At 50.1% G+C, this 21,388-nt stretch overlaps 1 protein-coding gene across 2 annotated transcripts in view; it reads left to right on the plus strand.

The window, feature by feature from the left end:
* The window catches only part of GDAP2 (ganglioside induced differentiation associated protein 2), a 120,472-nt gene that overhangs the window by 18,727 nt on the left and 80,357 nt on the right, over window positions 1-21,388 (plus strand). For both annotated transcript variants that reach the window (XM_078615452.1, XM_078615451.1), the window contains exons 4-5: window positions 18,800-18,953; window positions 20,292-20,380. In XM_078615452.1, coding sequence (XP_078471578.1) covers window positions 18,800-18,953; window positions 20,292-20,380 — 243 coding nt within the window. The remainder of the gene's footprint in view (window positions 1-18,799; window positions 18,954-20,291; window positions 20,381-21,388) is intronic.

A 21,388-nucleotide genomic window follows, 5' to 3' on the forward strand; every position in this document is an offset into this window, starting at 1 on the left:
TGATAAGGCACTTCGTTGAGCGATCATTTGTGGCCAGCTGTATCGCTCAGTGGGCCTTACCTGGTAAAAGAAAAATAGTTGAGTTTAGTTTAAATTCGAGTTGTACCATGTGTTTCGCTCTGGGTGCTGGGAGCACCTTTCCTTTCCTGCACCGTCTCCCCTTCATCAAGCCACACTGACTGGCGTAGCGAAGTATGGTCAAACAACTCCCGTGATGACGTACGTGGCGTGGCAAGGCTTTCGTCCAGCAGTGGATAGACGGACGAACGAAAGATAATGCTATTATTATTCTCATTGCAAAATGACGTTGCATTATGATTTGTTTAGTTTCCGGAGTGAGCGGCGGTGGCAGCGGCGTACTGTGAACCCAACGACCTGCTGTTTAATCACGACCAGTGAGCTATACCTGAACCAGCGCTTGCGAACGCAAATTTGACTCAGATTTTATTCACATTCACATGCCCAGCCGGTTCCGTTTTCTCGCTGCTCTTGTTCGGCGCGTGCCAGTGTGCTTCGACAACGGCTCACTTGTTGAGCTGGCAGCATTGCTTCGTGTAGACGGAAGGACAAACAGATGCTACGATGATGCAGATAGAGCATTGGTTGTGCAACAGAGGTTTAGCAATTCCTCCCCCATCTCTCCTCCCCCCTCTCCCCCTGGTATTTCGATGAATCGTCAAAATTTAGTTTCCTTTGCAGTGTTTTCTGGTTGTACCGCCGTGTGTTATCCTGCTCGATGTCCGACGGTTCGCTCTACATGCTGGGGAGCTTCTTCAGTGACTGAAGAAAAAAATAATAAACGTCGGACTTTGTGCCAAACGACACTCGATCGAGACGAATGACAGTGATTGTTTTTTTTTTTACTAGGTAAGACCCACTAGCTCTTTTTCAGAAGCGACCCGGTTATCACAAATGATAGCTCAACGAAGTGGTTTATCATGTGGAAATTTATAGCAGCCAAATACTGTAAACGTGTGTTAATTACAAATGTGGAGGGAAAAACAGGAGGACCCCGGAAGAAAAATCTATGCGACCATGGGTAGAGAGACATGCAAACTCTAAATATACAGGCGTCAGGGTTGGGATCGAAACCACGAACCTCCTGTATACTAGACAAGGTAGTTAACATCTCCCCACCGTGGCGCCCCGCAATCAGCTAGTATTACGTTCCTGCAAAAATCATGCAATGACCACAACCAATGTTCCCATCAAAATTTGGAATTACGGATAAATAGAACACGCATACTTTAAATAGTATCAACTAATTATTTTTCATGCAGCCATTTTTATAAAATATTTGAAACGTGTGTGTGTAAACATCGCCACTAGGGAGACAAAGGTGGTCGGGCGTGGTGTTGGCCACCCCCCTCGCCCCTTTGTGTGTCGTGCCGGCCTTAATCGGTGCTCGCTAACAGCACTTGCCCCAATAGTCTGTTCATGGCTATACGGAGGATTATTTGTTTTTTGTGTGTTTCCAGCAACGTGGCCTGAAAAAAATCGATGACATGCAAACGGTTCACCTGTGCCGCCTATTCACCTTGTAAAGGCGACGTGGGATACGAGTCACTTGCAGTACCGCGTCTGGGCGGCAGGGTGGCGCAGTGGTCACGCTCTTGTCTCGCAGAAAGTCGCCCCCCCCCCGGGTTTGATTCGCGACTCGGGCGCCTTGTACATGGAGTTAGTTCGTTCTTCCACCCCCACCCCCCACGTGTTCTGCATTGGTTTCTTCCGCATTCTGCGTAGCTAACCGACAGCGTTCAATGTGACTGGAATCGGCCAAGCATACCCTGCGCAGAAACAAATGACCTTGCGAGTTACTCGTTTGGGATTGCACACAGCAGCAACATTTGGTCTCCCCTACTGCGACACAAACCTGGCAGGACCCTCCTGAAAGCGAGTCTTGAGACTCGGCGAGGCTTTGCTAAATTAACAAGGATTCCAATAGTAAACTTACAAATTCATCCGAGGTGTCACCAAACCCCTGTCTCTCACTCAGTGATTAAGAAAGTGCGAAACCGCACGTTGAATATGTCAAACGTTGTCGCCGCTCGCACCCTAACCCCTCTGCGATTCAACTCCAGAATCGATCGTTCTCTCTGTTGTTGTTCTTGTTTTTACCCGACCCCGTTTGTATTGATCTTCATCGCCCCACGCAGCATTTCCTTCCAACGTTGCATTCGCCAACATCGGGGTGGGACCATTCACACTCTTACCCCCAACCCCGTTCGACGATTTTGCGAATGTACGTATGTATTTAGAACTTCTCCACATTTCAATACGTCGTACGCGCTTCGCAGAACGTGACTTCCGGGGATTTCTCAATCCACTGCTGCATGACAAGCCCAGATTTGAGGTTTTCGTGACTGCAGGGATCCATACTCTTTGGTTCTTTCGGTAAAGTCACGTAGGTGAAAGAAATAAAGAAAAATAACTAAATTAAATCACGACGTTTCGGAGGCAACACAAGCTTCCGTCATCAGTTGCTGTGGTTGTCCCACCTGATGACGGAAGCTTGTGTTGCCTCTGAAACGTCGTGATTTAATTTAGTTATTTATATTTTAAATTTTTATTTTCACCTACGTGACGTTACCGAAAAAACCATAGAGTATGCATGACAAGCCTTACAATCCTTACCCCATGCCACGTCAGCCGTGGGAGTTGTCTGATCGCACTTGGGCACGTTGGCCGGCGCGCGTTTGTGAACGTGGGAGACATAGCTGCTGGGGCGCATGATGATAATAATAGTGATTTACATTGGTGAGGCGTGTTTCATCCGTGGAAAATAAACAGAACCAGGGTAAATGGCCAGAACTAGGGAGTAAATGTCACTTTAAAGGAGGTAAGTTTGCAAGGCTTAAATAGCTCTAACAACTCTGTCTTATTGCCAAAGGGAAAGTGTTGTTCCATGCTTCTGGAGCTGGGCAGTGGCAAAAGCTCCATCAGCCCTGGAACAGAGCCTTGACCTCGGAGTCCTTAGCAGAAGGTGATCCTAGGATCTCGTGGACATCGTTGGAGAGTCAACACCGATCAGTTCCTGCAAATATTGTGGGGCGAACCCATTGGGAGCCTGGTCGGTCAGCAGCACAGCACAACGATGTAATTTTCTGCACTTGACCTCTGCCTTGTACGCAGCGTTGTGGCCTACAGCCTTGCAACGACCTGCCGGTGCAGTACGGTCGCCCATCCATGCACGGTTCAGGCTCCATCCCGCTTGGCTTCAGAGATCTGATGAGATGGGGACCGCATTACATGCAGCCCCGCGGCCACGCGTCGCCCCAATTGGCTGGGGACTTTTAAAAATACGCGGGTATCGGTCACACGCTCGGCCCCGCCGTTAAGGCACCTTGCATGTAAATACTTGGCTCTGTGGTGTTGATGGAGGTAACAGTCTCGTGGACTGCCAGTGCTTCAAGTCGTGTGTGTTTGTTCATGTGGTGATTTGTGCGGCTGTGCGCGTAAGAAGTCGGGAGCCTGTCTCCCAGATGTGAAGCTTTGGTAGAGCTGGCATTGGGCCCAAAGGTTCATGCAGCCAGCGAGAGTGGCAAGGCCAAAGAGCAGCCCTGCAATTCCTTGCTCACGCCACTGCTGGCAGAAGGACCTCCACTAGAGGGGGTTCCGATAGAAAAGGCCTTCGGTATGGGATATTGGCCTGCTCTTCCACGCTGGACAGATGTCTAGGAAGAGGTTGCAGTACCCACACTTTACCCCACTGCGCGTGACCTGCCTATCAGCTCACTGTGGTACAATCATGTTGCTGGGTGGATAGAGTGAGTAGGGGAATGAGCTCTTTGATGCCTTTTCAGTTTGTACCGCCTGTTGTTCCGACGTTTTTCTCCACGTGCCCCGAGAGGAACTGACAAGAGCAGCTCATATTCTACCTTTGTTAACAACCGTTCAGTTCCTGAAGAAGCTCCCCAGCATTTGTAGTGGAACGTCGGACAATGGGTCGAACAACACGCATTACAAACGCGACGCACACACCTATGGCCCTTTTATAACTTGCTCATTGTTACAGCCACGCCAGGAGACGGAATCGAACTGACGACCTCTGGATTGTGGACCCAGTGCGCTGACCATTATTACACCTTCACAGCATCCCTAGTAATGTCAGTGTGTCTATGTAAATCATCTGGCCGCACCGTGGAGTTCAATAGTGCTGATCGTCATTATCCCTTGTTGCCCGAAGCAATGGGGGTCAAGCTCGGGCTAATGTTAACGACACGCTGCCAGAAGAGTGCGTGTTTTATCTGGAAAATATAACACGCTGGCCAGTGTTGAGTGTGCACATGTTTTTAGCTGCGTAAAAAAACAACTTCTTCCATCATTTTTTACACTCCCTCTTTCTAAACAAAACGTTGACACTGATTAACTCCGCAGACATCTGGCCGTGCACCACGGTTCTCGCACGCCTCTCACATCTTTACACTTTGGTAAAACGCGGCACGCGGCACGCGCCCAACTAAAGTACTTTTTCTCTCCAGCGTCTGCTGCGAACCAGCCAGGGTTTGTCTGCTGCTGCTCCTCCTCCTGTCGAGCTACGATTATCTCCTCCCAGATGGTGTTGTGCTCTGCGTACAGCCAAAGGCTCTTGTCCAAAGTGTCAAACGTTTCCCCATTTAATCTTCCAGGTTCCAAGCAAACCCTCGAATTGTCTCGCTTTTGGACGTCCCTCTTTTGACGGGCCGTCTCAGAACACGTGCGATCTATTTATCATTATTATTATAGCTTGCCATGTTTCAATTCCCACAAAGTATTGCCAAGCCGTCACACACAGTGCCGTGTGCGGACTTCGGAAGGGAACCGGGGCGTGTGGGTTTTTTTCCCATGCCGAGAATCCCGTACCCGGGGGTTGAACCGTGGGGTCTGGATCGTCCAGGGTCTGTGCCCTTAGGGTTTGGATAGTTTTGGTTCAGGATTGTTTGGGTTCCTGATCGTTTCGGGTCTGCATCGTTACGGTGTGGGTCGTTAGGATTCAGGATCGTTATGGTCAGAACCCTTAGGGTTTGTTTCATTGGGGGTCTTCGTAGTTTTGGTTCAGGATTGTTTGGTTCGTGATCGTTAGGGTCTGGATTGTTAGGGTGTGGATCATTTGGGTTTAGATAATTAGCCGGTGCCCCAGATGAATTTGAGACACCCGAAAATCTCTCTTGTTTTTTAGTTTGTTTTGACACGTTTGTATGGTTTTAGGTGCTACCTGTTTTACACGTAAGCTTTCGCATTCAATGTCTTGATTCATAATCGGTTTCTTTGTTGGTCAGATCGCCGTGCAGGCATCATGTCCATTTGTTTTTTATGACAGCCCTCCACCACCCAACCAAAAGCCAATCAAATAAAATGCACAACTTGATTTGGTTTTTCAGCAAACCGGAGAATTGTTCAAAACTAAGCAAAAATTTAATGAACTAAAACTAAACACATTTTTATTTTACCAGGTAGGGCCCACTGAGCTAAACAGCTCTTTTTCAGAAGCGACCTGGCCACAAATCATAGCTCAACGAAGTGACTTATCCTGTGAAAATGTATAGCAGCCAACTATTCTTAAGCGTATGATTCTAAATGTGAAGGGAAAAAACCCGGAGGACCCAGAGAAAAATCCACGCCACCACTGGGAGAACATGCAAACTCCAGATATACAGGCGTCAGGGTCGGGATCGAACCCACGATCTCCTGCATACCAGGCGACGCAGATAACATCTCTCCACCGTTACATCCAACAAATTACAGTGGATGTAATTGCCGGTGAAACGTTCCTCCATTTTGCTGATGAAGCCAAATGGATTTGCATACAGTATTCCCTCGTTGTTCGCGACGGATACGTTCCGGAGATACTCGTGAATAGCAAATTTCGCGGATCATATTGGCCTACGAAAATGAACGACCTTAAATACATAAATAAACTATTAAATACGTTACATTTATAATAACAGCGCAAAATACATTAAAATAGGTTATAATAAACTAAGGACATTAATATTAAAGTATCACTTTACATCCCATCATTGTATCTTTCATCACTTTATCTCAACACCCTCTCATCACTTTCTCTCTCCCTTTCTCTCTCGATGCAATCGTGTAGAGTTCCCGTTGCGATTCGCTTATAGTCGACATCGTGGATAGCAAACTCACGACTAACAAGGGAATGCCGCGTTTGCCCACGAGGCAATGGGATTTGATGAACCCTTGTGGTGGAGGGTTCTCGTAAAAAAATGTTATGTTATTCCGACACGGTCTAACCCAAAAGCAACACATTTTATTTCCGTGCTTCATTTGTAGGCATGTAATACATTCAATGATCCACCGAATTGGAAATGCATGCTGGTAGTATGCTTCGTAAGCATTTGAATTTATTTTTAATCAACAAACCGATGCATTCCTTCAGTCTTAACCATGAGCTCGCTCAGAGCGAACTCGTATGGGGGGGGAATATTTAATAATCGACGTTTTGGGCAATGACCTTTGTTGAAAGTAGAGAGATGAAGAAGGGCCACGTCCCGAAATGTCGCCCATCACACATTTGATATTTTGAATGGGCAAGTTTCGTAAAAAAAAATCCCCGCCGACTTGACACATCGTGCGGTATAAGTAGCTACACCACAGTCGGTTGGCAGGTCGCGTGTGCGGTGGGGTAAAGTGTGGGTCCTCCCACCACTTCCAGGACGTCTGGTCAGCTTCCTCGAGAAAACTAGTGGTTCCTAACCTGGGGTGCAAGCAACCCCCGGGAGTGCGAGATGCCCTTTCTGGGGGTACGAGAGACATGGCAAGATTTTAGTTCAAAGGTGTAAATCATCGAAGCAGAAATTAAGCACGTAATTCCAACTACTTTTGTTTCATCAAACCATTGTATTTGTTAGCATTAGAAATATTTTAACGATTGAGAATCAAAGGGGGTGCAAACCTGCAATAAAGGTTAAGAACCAATCATCTACTGGATGCCCTTCTACTAGCATTGGCGTTTTTCAAGTAATTGCCAGGCTGCACCTTCACCATCTCTTCTGTCGGAAATAGCAAAGAGATGGGATTCTGCTTCGTGCGATGGCTAGACCGGCTTAATGGTGTTTGTACGGCTCACTCAAAGGCCAGAGAGGGTGGGGAAAAGTCGAGGACATTTTATTCCATTTACATTAGGGTCAGCTGGCCTCACGAGAAATCACAGCCACTGCTTGTGTGTTCCACCACGGAGATGAGAGGGCACCACCTGCTAGGAAGGAAATGTGGCAGCTCGCTTGTGTGCCATGTTCTGCCCTCCCATCCGATACCCTGGGTGGCATGGATACCCAACGATTTTTCTGTGGAAACGGGGAGGTTGAGAGGTGGTGGTGCGGTGGGAGGGTGGGAGGCATACACATCATCAGGTGTAAAATGCAACCTGTGTGTTTGCGTCATTTACTGCGTAAGTAGCGGCACTTTCCGCCCGAGTCCAGATTTACCCCGGTTTGATGGTCAGCGGGAGCAAGCTTCCACGCTGTCGGGTATTCGGAGTGGGATTAACCGAGTTCGCCATGCTCCCGAGCAAGATAAAAACCATTGAGAGCTGTTTATCTTCATTGACGCGCCGGTTTCCAACTTGCTTAAGGGGTTAGCTGATGGCGTTAAATTAAATAAAGCATCGCTGGAATTTTAAACAGACCATTTGGTCTTAAAGCGCGAAGTGCGCCGTGCGGCGAACAGCGGTGGGTGGCGGTGGGGATGGGGGCGGCCGCATTTAACGTGAGACAATGAAATCAGGCGAAATATAATTTCACGTTATCATGCCCGCGCACAACTGCAATTGCGACGGTAATTGAATACAACGGCCATCAAACGTCGCAAGTGCAATTAGTGTTAACTGAATCATCGTCAACCGTTCAACGGGAGACGCTGGTGAAAGGGAGGCACTGCGTGTTGTGAATTCATGCCGCCAATTAGAGGTACTACTTTAACGTTGTTAACACGTTTCGGTGCCTGGCACGTAGTGAAAACAGTTCGTTTCCTCGCAATTAACCATAAAGCACGAGCCTTGTTTTTATTTATACAAAAAGTATCACTTTTAGTCCTCTTTTCCCCGATTCCGATTGTCCTATCAGTGTCTTTGTCAGCCTCGCAGATCAGGGTTCAGCTGGGCAATAAACTTTCCACGGCACTTCTCTGTAAAAAAATCGTCAAATGGCCGTTTCAGCCTTTACACAGTAGGGGGCGCACTTATCCACACGGTGCTATGAAAATTTCAAACGAAACCAAATTCAACGTGGTAGGTTTTTTTTGTTTAGTCATTGGTCATCGAGCTGAGACTATTAAAACCCTAAGGATCCGGTTTAATCGCAGCTGGCTGGCTATCTGGACTGTAAACCGGATCTCTCTCGGCAGTGCTGGCTCCGTGCTCTGTCCACTGAGCCATCGGGCAAACCTCTGAATGTGGCACATGAGTGAGCAATGATAGGGCCCTGTGTGTTGTGGTGGTATATGTGTGTGTGTGGCTCTGCATGTGGATGTTTGGAGAGGAAATAACCATCGAACTATCGTCCCTGCTCATAGAGTGATGCTGCCGTGGTGGAACGGTGAGCGCACTGGACTTGCAATCCAGAGGTCACCGTTTCCGTTCAATCTACCGGCGTGGCAACTGAAAATTCCTTCCCTGCCATTTCCCGCGTAGCAGTATAAGTGGGTACACCGGAGTTAGTCGATGGGCTTGTCGTGTGTGGCGGGGTAAAGTGTGGGTACGCCCACTCCTTCCGAGACGTCTGGCCAGCGTAGAAGAGTAGGCCAATAGAAGGGGCTGTTCTCAGAGCTGCTTCTGGTCGAGACCCTTCCGCTAGCGGTGCTGTGAGCAAGCAATTGCAGGGATGCACGGACGACACATGCAGTTGCTTTACCTCAACCGGTCGAGGATCCGTTGGTGGCACTGGCACTGCTGGTCTGAAATAAGGAGCAATTACAGCCTCCGCGTTATGCATTCTACCACGGAGACAGGAAACCTTCCGCCCCCCCACAAGCCCTACCGCCGCCCCCTGCACCCCTCTAGTGCCCGATCCTGGAAATCTTCGCCGTGCCGTGGAGGGTAAGGGCCCCGCACCTGTGTGAATGCCTAACATAATTTGCTCTTGGGCTCGCTCGGGGTCTGGACATCACTTTTCATTTGGCAGTCATCAGTGACCGGGCTGAATGCGACGCTGTGTCGAGTCGACGTTACGGTGTGTCCGGCGAGCTGTTTGCCTGCTCGTTGGTACATTGGGTGTCTTGTTTTGTTGTTGTTGTTGTAGGCCATGTGTGCTGCCTGCTGAGATGGATGGGGTGGGTGGGGACGGTGGTCCAAAGCCACGTCATGCTGTGCTTGTACTTGCAGACAGGAGGACTTCACGCTGACAGCTCGACTATTTTTATCTCCTCTTAATTTTATACCGTCTTTGCTGTCTGCGTCACGATGCGACGCGAAGGATGTTTCCATTGGTGACGCTCGTAGCCAGCGGGTAGGTGCAACAGGTTCAAGTTTGTTTTGTTTTACCAGGTGAGAGCTCTGAAAGAGGCCAGGATGGAGTCTCATTTGCAAGAGTGATCTGGGGGGGGGGGGGGTGGGGGTCATCAAACTCACAAAATCAATAAAGCACAGCAATGACGCGAGTGGAATCGGTAGATTGAAATCGCACCGTTTCAGGGAATGGCCACTGAAGTTGACGTCACGGATCTACTTCTGTGGTCCCTTCATTTGACTTATTTATCCACACTAGAGGCGCACCTGCTATTGGTGACCGCTAATCATCATTGGTGTTCTAAAGCAGACTTCCATTTGTCCATGGAAGCTAAATGTTCTCACGTCAAATGTGTCGGGACGTTTTGCTTCGCGTTAGCATTTTGTATATTTTTGGATGATAATGCTCCAGCCGCCACTGCCTCTCTGTGTAGGAGTGCTTTATCAGATGAATGATCACTTGCAACACAGGCCAGGGCAACGAGCAAGTTGGCCCACAAAACTCTACCCGCTTCCATAATGAAACAATAAAATGAGTGGCTTGGCCGATGTAGCGTTGCAGTTATCCCCCCGCAATTTCTCCTCTCCCGTTGTGTTTTTACACACGATACCCGGAGGATCGAGCCACGAGCCTCCACACAGTTCCTGCGCTCCAATCTGATACGAGGCTTCTCCAAGCTCATCCTTGCCAAGTTTTGGCCCGCGGAGGTATTAATCACCGAACGCGGGTCCAGCACCCGCGAACTCGCCGCTAATTGCATTATCCGCACTTGGCTGCACCGGGAACTTGAAGGACGGTCATCGGATCAGCCTGCTGCTGCCATGCGCTTGCCGCGCTCGTTCCGAGGCCGCTTGAGCGGCGGTCGTGCCGAGTGCAAGTGCCAAAATACCACCTCTCCCTGGATACACAGTTGGGAGTATTCTTGTGGTCCAGTGTGTGTGCGCGCCAGATGGTTGAGTGTAGGCATATCGTAGCATATAGATGCGATTGCATTAGCAGCAATAATTTTGGTGCATTATCGTCATCATCATCAGCATCAGCCATGATCGGTCCACTGCTGGATGAAGGCCTCTGCAAGCCGTCACCATCCCTCACGGTGCCGCGATGCAGCAAGCCATCTCGCTGCCGCACACGAGCCGATTCCAACCCTCCAGCTTCGTGGTGCCTCCCTTGGCTGCCAATCTGTAGTTAGTCTCGACCGCCGGCCATCCTCCTTTCCAGCAACACATCCTGCCCACGAACCGACTTAACCCTTTCCCCGTTTTAGACATCTCTGAGTTGCAGGGTAGCGGTGTCCCGTTCACTGCTGAATCTCGGAGCGCGCGACCGGCTCGCCGTTAATTTTGTTTCTCACCGCCGAGAATTGCAGTGACACATATTCTTAGGTTTTTTCGGTAAAGTCACGTAGGTAAAAATTTCACGTAGGTAAAATTTTTTACCTACGTGACTTTACCGAAAAAACCTAAGAATATGATTCCTTGCAGTCACGAAAGCTTCAAATCTAGAATTGCAGTGACACGATCACACTCTATGATAGCTGGCGCCAAAGTGTGCAACACGCCCTCTCGCCTGAAGTCGTACCCATGAAGTGATTTTCTGACGTACGTGTACATCATTGGAACGGAGTCGGAAGAAAAACTGATGATGCGCACGTATGTTATCGGAATGGGAAAGGGTTAACAGTCAGTATGGTATATCTAACGTGCATATGTTTTCCAATCCGTTTGTTCCTCTTCCAGTCGGCCAGAGTAATTACAAGCATGTGTCTGTCTCTCTCTCTCTCTGTGCTTCTATGGCCACTTTTCAGCGTTGCCTTTATGTGTATAGTTCGTTGTCCTCTCCCCGCACCTCCGATCAGCACACTCGGCGACGTTCGGCACGAAACTAGGTCAGCGTACGTACACGCGAACGTCGTGGGCACCGATTCAACGGCATTCATGTCGAGCCACACGGGGCTGTTTACGCGACGCTGTGTTGTTACCCACTACGAGCAGGTCAGTGCGTCGAGCACCAGCGATGTCGTTGGGGCTGCGAGGGCCTAGCGGTAGCGCTGCGTCCGTCGCTGTGTCACACAAAGGTTTATGGTTCGCCTCCAGCGGCCGCCCTTATTGTTGCTTGTTAACACGTAGGCTCTCGCGATCATTGACATCCATAATATCAATCTGGTTGTCGCCCGATGAAGCTACTTGTAATTACTGGCGAAACGTCGTACTCGGATTGTAAATGTTTGTGGATTTACTCTCCAACACACCGGTGTGCTGTACTAGTAACAAATTGGCACGTTCTGTTTACGTGATGAACCTTACTAATTGGCTGTGTCGGGTGGTGGCGGGCTTAACGACACATTCATATTGACGCAATCTAACCCAAAAAAAAACCTTTATTATGGCTGATTGTTGCTGCAAGTGTGATAACCACAAAATAATACTCGGCGCTGTATTCCCCAAATGATCCCCTGGACGTAATTCGCAAGGGTAAACCATTGTGTGCCCGTGTCATGGTCCAAATTTGCCAAATTCGAAATTTGCCTGCAAATTTCTCATTTGGGATGATAACTTAGCAGTCGTTGCTCCCCCTACTGTCAGACTAATGTCCCAGGTCGCTCTCGCAATTGAGACTCTCCTGGTCTCCTGGATTTGCACCTTGTTAAACAAATTTGAAACTCCATGTAATTGCAATCATGTACCTCCTAACAGGAAATATAAGTCAGATGTTATCGGGCAGAAATTTGTGCAGCGAGTCGCTGACACAAGTCTAATCTCCGTGATTAGGTTCATAGACCGATCGAATTCGTGATTGAGTTATTGGTGAGGCCGCGTAATGATCTGGCAAAAATGTGCGTCATCAGGACTCTCCATCACTTGACGCAGCCAATCAAATGGAATTGTCATGCGGTGCGCAGGCAGGTGGGTACTGTGCCATGAAGAACATTTCTCGTAAACCTAAGTTAACGATTTGACACGTGGGAAACTACGTCAAACATCATCGGCTCAAGATTTCGGAAAAAAAATATATTGGAAGTCCGAATTTTGGCCAGGTCGTCTTAGTGGCCAAACCCAAAACAATTAACGGTGCATCGTCAATATTGGTGGCTGCGAAAAACCTACGTGTTGAGTTAGACTGATTTAATTTAACACGTAGGCTTTCCGATTTAAATCCACCGATTAATCGATGCAACATTGCACCACCTGTGCCATCCCCCCTCCCTCCCTTCTTTCACCCTCCCTCCCTCCTAGTAAAGCCATTTCCGCTGCCATCTGTCGCTTGTTTACCAGCCTTCTCGCCGTCTCTCGGGCCCGTGTATGTTGGTGGGTGGGTGGGTGGGGGGGGCACTGGGGGTTGGTGAGCAATCGGGGCTGAAGAGTTTTCGGAAAACGAGGAGTGGCGACTTTGCACATCCACGCGCGCCGCATCGGGCCACTGTAAATGTCACACTGCGCGGGGGTTTAGCGGTGGATTACGCCACTTTGTGAAACCGAAGCCGGCGATCCGCTCGATGATAATAGTAATGAACGCCCCCTTTAACCCTTGACGAAGGCTGCGCTGGATCTCGGGACTCTTGCGTGCGTGCGTTTTTTGTTGTTGCTAGAAGTGTCTCTGCTATAGCATTGGGAGGAATGGGGCAAACGTGGCAAATACAATTCCATTCGTCAATAGCAGTGTGGCGTTAAGAGTGAAAAAAAACACTCGGGCTGTTCTCGGAAGCAGGGTGGTGCACTGCGAGCTGCTTGGTTGCAGACGTTCAACATGTTCATCTCATGATGTGACACCGACCACACGAGTGGAATGTAATTCGGTAAAAGGGGATTTATTTTTATTCAATGCTTGCTGCGACAATCACATGGCCGTGCGTCAGCAGTGACGCGGCTCAGCGGTTGCGTGCTCGCCATTTGTAGTGTATGTATGTCGTGTGTATGTTGAACTTGTTTCGCACCGTATGTTGCCAACTGTGCTCATCGGAGGTACGGGGGAAGGACAACAAAATAAACACAAACAAGCAGTTCTAAAGAAATGTATTTTCAATCTTTCTATAAAAGTGCATAGCTCCCGTGGCTTCCTAATGTCGGAAGGAAGAGCGTTCCAGACGGCTGCAGAAGCATCTGACAGCGTGCGATGCAGTTGACCGCGTTTGTTTGACGGTTAGCCAAAAGCTGCTGCGAGGATAACTGGAGTTCGCGTGATGATGATTGATGCTCCCTGACGAGATCAGCAAGGTATCGTGGTTCATTTGTGGGAAGCACTTTGTGTGTCATGAGTGCGACCTTCCAATGCCTATGTTCGGCAACCGGATGTCCATGCAGCTAGGCGAGCCACTGCACGGACGTTGTTGCAGAGGCTTCGTGGTTTTGAAACCAGCGGCTGCTCCGAATTTTTTTTTTTGCCCTAAAAATACGCTGCAATCTGCTTTAGAGTGGACGTTCAAGGATCCCGTGGCGTCATTCGCAAGAGTAAAGAGAGAGGGCTCCCTTTTGTGTCGGCGTCGCGGTCCGAACTTGCAAAATGACACAGCAGTTGGCCCAATGTGGATATAACATCGCGATCATCGCCACCTACTGCGAAAACTTCGCAGGAACCCTCCTAAAAGAGAGTCCAGAGCCTTGGCGACGCTTTCCCTGGGATAAGCAAGCTTATAACAATAATAACAGTGGGTAGTTCTGTGATATATGCTTCTGTGGGCTGTTCTTTAACGTGGGTTGATGCACCTATCTTCAAGGGGTTGGGACTGGCCACATTCGTTGATGACGTAATGCAGACAGCACAATTCAACTAAAATTGGTTGAAATGAGCAGCTCTGGATAAAATATGCATAGAGAGAGAGAGATGAATGTTTGAAGTGGAACATTTGTATGAATGCATTGTTCTCTCTGAACAGTATAAATAATGCACCATTTGTGCATTACATTAATGATAATTATTTACTAATAGTAATAATAAACACACGCAAAATAAGAGAAATACATTCCCACAAAACCACAGTGATTTTCGCATCGGTTCCTGAGTCTAAGTAGCACCAGCCTGACGACAAAAATGTTGGTCATTACGAGCATAGCCGGTTAAACACCACGCTGGCTGAACACCGTGCTCCCCCCCACCCACTCCCTCACTGCCAAGGCACCGGGCAACAACATCACCGGAGCCGCTCCGCTGACTAACACGCTCGCCCGCGTGTTCACCCACCGCTCGTGGTTCCGTGCCATCTCGATCCCTCTCGCTCACGCATGCACGCGATCTCAGTTTCGGCTATTTTGCTCATTACCCCCCCCCCTCCCCCAATGGGCGTGTTTGTCCAGTTGTCATGCCCTCTGGCTGCTTGTTATGCCCGATACGTGCGTCCGATGCCGTACGTTGAAACTGCCGCGTGTTTAAAACTCGCGGCTGCTACGGCCGTGGCCTGTAATCCATCACTGGCGGCAACTGCAAGGGTTAGGGGCGCCACGGTGGCGAGGTGTTAACTAGCTCGCCTGGTATACAGGAGGTTGGGGGTTAGATCCTGACCCATATTTGGAGTTGGCATTTTCTCCCCCGTGGTCGTGTCGTTGTTTTCTCCGGTTCCTCTGGTTTTTCGCTCCACATTCAGATTCAACGTCATGTGTCTAGAGTGTTTGGCTGCTATCAATTTCCACGGGATAAGCCACTTCGTTGAGCGCTCATTTGTGGCCAGGTGGCTTCTGAAAAAGAGCTATATATCTGAAGGGGCCTTACCTGGTAAAATTGAATAAAACTAGTATTTTGGTGGCTCACACACAGAAACTCTCTTCCCGTGGATCTTGAGGAGCCGTACCCTGGCTCACCAGGAGAAGGCGGTGCGGCAAAAATGTGCACGCAACCTGTGCCATCTGTACAGCGATTGAGTGTTGCCTCCTTGCACGCATGGATTTTCAGTGGGTGCTCCGGTTTCCTCCTGCATGCAAACACTCAATACTTGGCCGAAACACCTTAATATATAGAGAGCCGCAGAGCTTACAGGAGGGGATGTGCTGCCTTCCTGCTTTGTGGTTCCTCGCGCCTCTTTTCGTTGTTCTGTACGTATGTTGAATCTCTCTCGCACCGTACGTAGACAACCTTGCTCATCGGAGGTGCGGGGGAAGGACACCAAACCATACGCGTCAAGAGGAGTTGAGCGAATACTTTGCGGCGTGTAACAAGTTTGATATTATATTGCTACTATCACGGGTGTCACGCCATTGCTAGCAGCGCGTATGATTTCATACGGAGGCTTCCACAGCCAATATTATGATTCAGGTTTATTTGATTGGTTTAGAGCCTGCGGGAGATGTCAATGAGAACTATGCCCCTGACACAGCCAAACAAATCAAGTGGTGTGTTGAAAAGCAATTGTAATTGTTTTGCTTGCTTTTTGAAAATAACCGGCTTCCTAAAAGACAATAAATTGCCACATTCGTCCAGGTGACAACTTGATTTTGTTTTTGGCCGTCTCAGGCTGGCGGCGGAGGGTGTGCACATGTCCAGTTGACATGGTACCCGCAAGATCTGACCTGGAACACAAATTACGAGTTCCGTGTGGTATCTGCGACCAGCGCGCCGTCGCTTCATCCTCTTGCAGTCGCTCGCTGTAATGCCAAGCATGTTTTTATCTCCATGCGTCTTGGGATACTTTTTAGTTTTTTTGTTCCATTTCGATTTGTCGGGTCCCGTGTTTCTAATTCGTGTGTCGTGGCAGGTGATGCACGCCGCTTTAAAACTTTATACTGGTAGGAACCCACTGGTTCCACCAGCCCACAGGGGATTATTGTGTCCGTCCGTCCGTCGTGCAGGGAGGGGCTGGGTGGGGAGGGAGGGGCTGGGTGGGTGGGGCGGGGCTGGGTGGGGAGGGGAGGGTGGAGAGGGGCTGGGTGGGGAGGGTGGGGAGGGTGGGGCTGGGTAGGGGTTGGGAGGGGGTGGGGCTGGTTGGGGAGGGGCTGGTCACCCCGTGGTGCCCTTATAAAACTCAACGTTTAATTTACTCACGCCGGCTTGTGCCCGCCCTCACAGTCGGGCATATTTGCGGAATACACCACGCCGCCGTTGACCCTGGCCATTGACCGAGCAACCCAACGTTCCTACCAGCTCCCTCCGCAGGAATGTGTTTCTGTGCGCACATCGGCTGTCTACACAAGCGACGTTTTCACTACACCATTCAACAAGTTGTTTGGTGATGCTACGCTGGCAGTGATGCACAAGTAACAAAGAAAATCAAGACTCGTCAACAACACTTGCCTTAAAATAAATTATATATATATTTTTGATAATAAATGTTTTTTCGGGTTAGTTCGCGTAAATACAAAGGTGGCGTTTAACCCGCCACAAAACGTGCCAATTCGTTACTACTTCAGCACAGCGGTGTGTTGGATAGTCAACCCACTACATATACATTTAGAGTTCGACTTTTCGCCGGTGATTACATACAACCAGCTTCATCAGGCGATTAGCCAGAATTGTCTCCAAGACTTTCTGTTCCGCTCTTAAATAGAGTGAAGGTGACATCATCACTGTAAGCCTATTGGTCATGTTTCTTGAAATGGCATTCTTCATTGAGTTTTGTCTTCATCAGCGCCGCCGTCCACAGGTTTCTTCGTATTAATTCTTTTTAGGATATTCCCCCAGGGCCACGGAACGTGCGCAGAGTAGGCTTTTGGAGGCGGGCACCAATTGCAAGCCCCCGCCACCTGACTTACCCCGTCCTCTACCCACAATCCCTCACTTCCTTCTGTGTTCAATCACGATCGTGAAAACCCTACGCTGTCGTGCCATCACGGTTATGCCCCGCAGTCCAGCCGCTTGTTCCCGCTTCCTAGCAGTGCCTTTGTGCCGCCTTGCGGTGTACACAGCGCTGTGACCTTAAATTGTAAAACTGTCTCATTGGCCAAGGGCCCCTTCTTGATGTGCTATGAAGAAGGACGGTCCTTTAACGAACGTGTCGAGTTATTTTTTGTATCTCCATATATATATAAAAGGCTAAATATGTGTGTCTGTTCAAAATGTTTAGCGCACTTCCCGACATGCAACAAACTGGAAATTTGCCATGTGGGTACTTTCCAGACTGTACACCATGCAAAAATTTAAAAATACGTTTTGTTTTTTGGGAGGGGGAGCTCAATAATGCATAGATTTTTTGCACGGCAATTGAGCTGTGACGTCAAATCTGTCACGTGACCCGCGCATGTGGAAGCGTAACGCATTGTAGTGTATTGGTTAGTGCGCTGCGCTACGAATCCGGCGACCCGAGTTCGATTCCCGCTCACGGCCACCACCGGTGACGATTATTTCAACCGCTCCTGGGCCTCCCCTAGGTCGACTCAGCCTCAAACGAGTAAATGGTGTGGTGTGTGAACATCGCCACTGGGGAGACAAAGGCGGCCGGGCGTGGTGAATCCAAGTCCCGGGCGAAGCCGGGTAGTAAAGCTAGTATTACATGATGGGAAGTAAGAGGAGACGATCGCCGTCTCGAACATAAACTCTGGGTTTCGTTCCGGGCGGTTTAGTCGGCCGCGGAAATGTCACATTCAATCAATTAGCACGTGGCAGACAGCCTTAATAAACTAACATTGAACTGTCACGATAAACTATTTTTCTCACTCTGGCAGACACTTCTGAGGGCTCGCGATCACCGAAGCGGCGAGGCTTTGTTTTAACACGGAATTCCAGGGAGCATTGCAAGTATATCAACAAGCCTTGTGGGTTTTATACTGGTAGGAACCTCCTGGCTACACCAGCTCATAGGGGATTATTGTGTCTGTCCATCGTGCAGGGAGGGGCTCGGTGGGGAGGGAGGGGCTGGGTGGGGAGTGGAGGGTGGGGAGGGGCTGGGTGGGGAGGGTGGGGAGTGGAGGGTGGGGAGTGGAGGGTGGGGAGGGTGGGGAGTGGAGGGTGGGGAGGGTGGGGCTGGGTGGGGAGGGTGGGGCTGGGTGAGGGGTGGGAGGGGTGGGGCTGGGTGGGTGGGTGGGGCTGGGTGGGTGGGTGGGGAGGGGCTGGTCACCCCATGGTGCCCTTATAAAACTCAACGTTTAACCTACTCACGCCGGCTTGTGCCCGCCCTCAAGGTCGGCCATATTTGCGGAATACACCACGCCGCCGTTGACCCTGACCATTGACCGAGCAACCCAGCGTGTTCCTACCAGCTCCCTCCGCAGGAATGTGTTTTTTTGACCCACCTCTTCCGTCTCGTGAAGTTGTAAATAATCATACGTGTGCCCCTCTGTCTGTGTCTCCGTCTCTGTCCTTCTGTGTCTCTGTCCTTCTGTCTCTCCCCTATGTCTCTCTTTGTTTGCGTCTTTCTGTCTCTCTCTCTCTCTGTCTCTGCGTCTGTCTGTGTCTCTCTATATCCGCGTCTCTCCGCGGGCGGGCCGGGCTTACAGGCTGCCGCACCGGAGAGGCCAAGATGACGAAAGCCTTCGGCCTGGCGGCACGCTTCATCGTGCACACGGTGGGGCCGCGGTACAACTCGCGCTACCGCACGGCGGCCGAGACCTCGCTGCACGGATGCTACAAGCGCGTGCTGCACATCGCCACGTGAGTCGGGTCGACACCAACGGCGAGAGGGGAAGAAGCGAAGCCAAAGCGTCGCAATGAGCGGCCGTCGCTGAGCCGCCAATGGGTGTCGTGATCTGTCAGCCACCCCCTAGCCAGGACTACTCTTAGATAGGTACGGTCCATATCACCGGGCGCTGTGATCCGTGAGCGACAGGTTTTGCAGAGGTTCTACGGTTTCGGGGTGCTCCGGTGGCGGGATGTTAACTCCTTCGACTGGTATGCAGAAGGTCACGGGTTCCATCTCAACCCTGATGCCTGGTGGTCCCCCTCTTTAAGAAGACTAACAACTACAGGGGCATCTCACTCCTCAGTGTGCCGGGAAAGGTTCTGGCAAGGATTATTCAACATCGCCTTGCCAGGCACGCTGAGGAGAGGCTTGCGGAGCCCCAATGCGGTTTCAGGAAAGGGCGAACCTGCACAGATGCCATATTTTCTATCCGTCTGCTACAGCAGAGGTGTAGGGAATTCTAGCAAAAGTCCTATCGGTGAGCTCCGGCAGGCAACGCTGCATGCCCAGCTACCGCATTCCTAAACAACTGTTGTTCGGCCGGATGGAGGGGCTAAACGGGCGCGGCACGGGCTAGAGAAGAGATGGAGTGAGGTGGTACAGGAGAATGTGGAGCTGAGTGGACTTGCCGATGACTGGTACCAGCGGTGTCAAGATCGGCCTCTGTGGAGGAGGCTCGTGAATGACACTACTGGGCAGTTGGAGACAGTCGCCCTCCAACAACAACGGAGGTCAGAGGAGAGATGCTTACAACAACAAGCGGAGCGCCGGGTGGCTAAAGCACAGCAAGTTAGCACAGTAGGAGGCACAGGTGGTGCATCAGCCAGTCATCTCAGTCAGTCGACCCATGGCACCTGGGTCTGTCGCGTGACCTCCTGCCAGCGGGCGTTCGACACTTCACGTGGCCTCAACGTGCACATAGCCTGGCACAAGCGTCGTGGTGACGTCACCGCCACTTGGTGGCGAATGGCAGTTGTTGCGTATGAGAGACTGCGCGCGACTGTATTGAGCACTAATACAGTGGTTAGTGCGCTGTGCCACGAAATCGGCGACCCGAATTCGATTACCGCTCACGGCCAACACCAGTGACGATTATCTGAACCAGACCTGGTCCTCTCCTAGGTCGACTCGGCCTGAAATGAGTAGCCGGCGCGGTGTGTAAATATCGCCACTGTGGGAAACAAAGGAGGCCACGTATAATTCTCGTGTGCTGTGTTGACCTTCATAGGTGTTCGCCAATCGCACTTTTATCAGCGGTCATGAATAGGTTGTTCAGAGGACCTTTGTCTTTATCTCTGTGTGTGCTGCAGGGAGAATCGCCTGAACTCCGTGGGGCTGTGTGTCATCAATACGCCCAGGAGAGGCTTCCCAGCAGCTGACGCGGCACACATTGCCTTGAGTAAGGCCGCCGTGTCCCTATCTGTCTGTGTGTGTGTGTGTGCGTCAGTGCGGTATGTTTGCCTGTTTGTGTGTGCATACGCGTGTGTCTGTCTGCCTCTATCTGTGTTTGAGCGTGTCTGTGTGTAGTAGAATGGTTAGCACGCTGCGCTACGAAGCCGGCGACCCGAGTTCGTTTCCCGCTCGCGGCCAACGCCACTTACAGTTATCTGAACGGGTCCTGGTTATCCCCTAGGTCGACTCAGCCTTAAATGAGCACCTGGTGCAGTGTGTAAACATCACCACTTGGGAGACAAAGGTGACCAGGCGTGGGCCTGGCCACCCACCCCATCGTCTGCCGTGCCGGCCTTGAAAGGTGCTTGCTAACAGCACTTGCACGAATAGTCTGTTAAAGCTATAGGGGGAATCTTTGTCTTGATGTCTGTCCACATTGTCTTTGTGTACGTGTGTGTGCGCATTCGTGTGTAGCTGTCCTTGGTCCGTGTGTGTGTCTGCTCATTGTTTATGCATGTGTGATCGTGCGTATGCATGTGTATGTCTGGGGGGCTGTAACATATCGTGCTTATTCTAATCAAACCACGTACCCCCTAAATATCCTTATTTATTAATTGCTTCTCTCCGAAATGCCACTGCCGCACCTTATTTCGTGATTTTATTCCACGATTTATTGTTTTTTGAACCCACACCTCAACCGTGTATTTTACAAAAAAATGACCGTGCCAAACTCTAGCTGTAATCACGATTGATGGCGACGGCGGTGAAGGCAAGCTAACATCTTTGGGCCTATTTCTGCATTCATCATCTTCGGGGTAGAGAGCCCTGTGGGCAGACAGAAGAGTTCGGCTGATGGCGGCGCTAATGGTGCTGGCGATTGTGTGTGTTTTTTTATTCCCCGTCCTTGTAAAATAAATTTCATTAAAGCCATTGCCGAGAATATGAATAAGCTCACCACATTGGCTTGTCGGACGCGCTGAGCTCCAACAGCAGCTTTTGAAATGCCTTATGAAAC

This window comes from Lampetra planeri, chromosome 47, assembly GCF_965212315.1.
Source record: "Lampetra planeri chromosome 47, kcLamPlan1.2.h2, whole genome shotgun sequence".
NCBI classification, from domain to species: domain Eukaryota; kingdom Metazoa; phylum Chordata; class Hyperoartia; order Petromyzontiformes; family Petromyzontidae; genus Lampetra; species Lampetra planeri.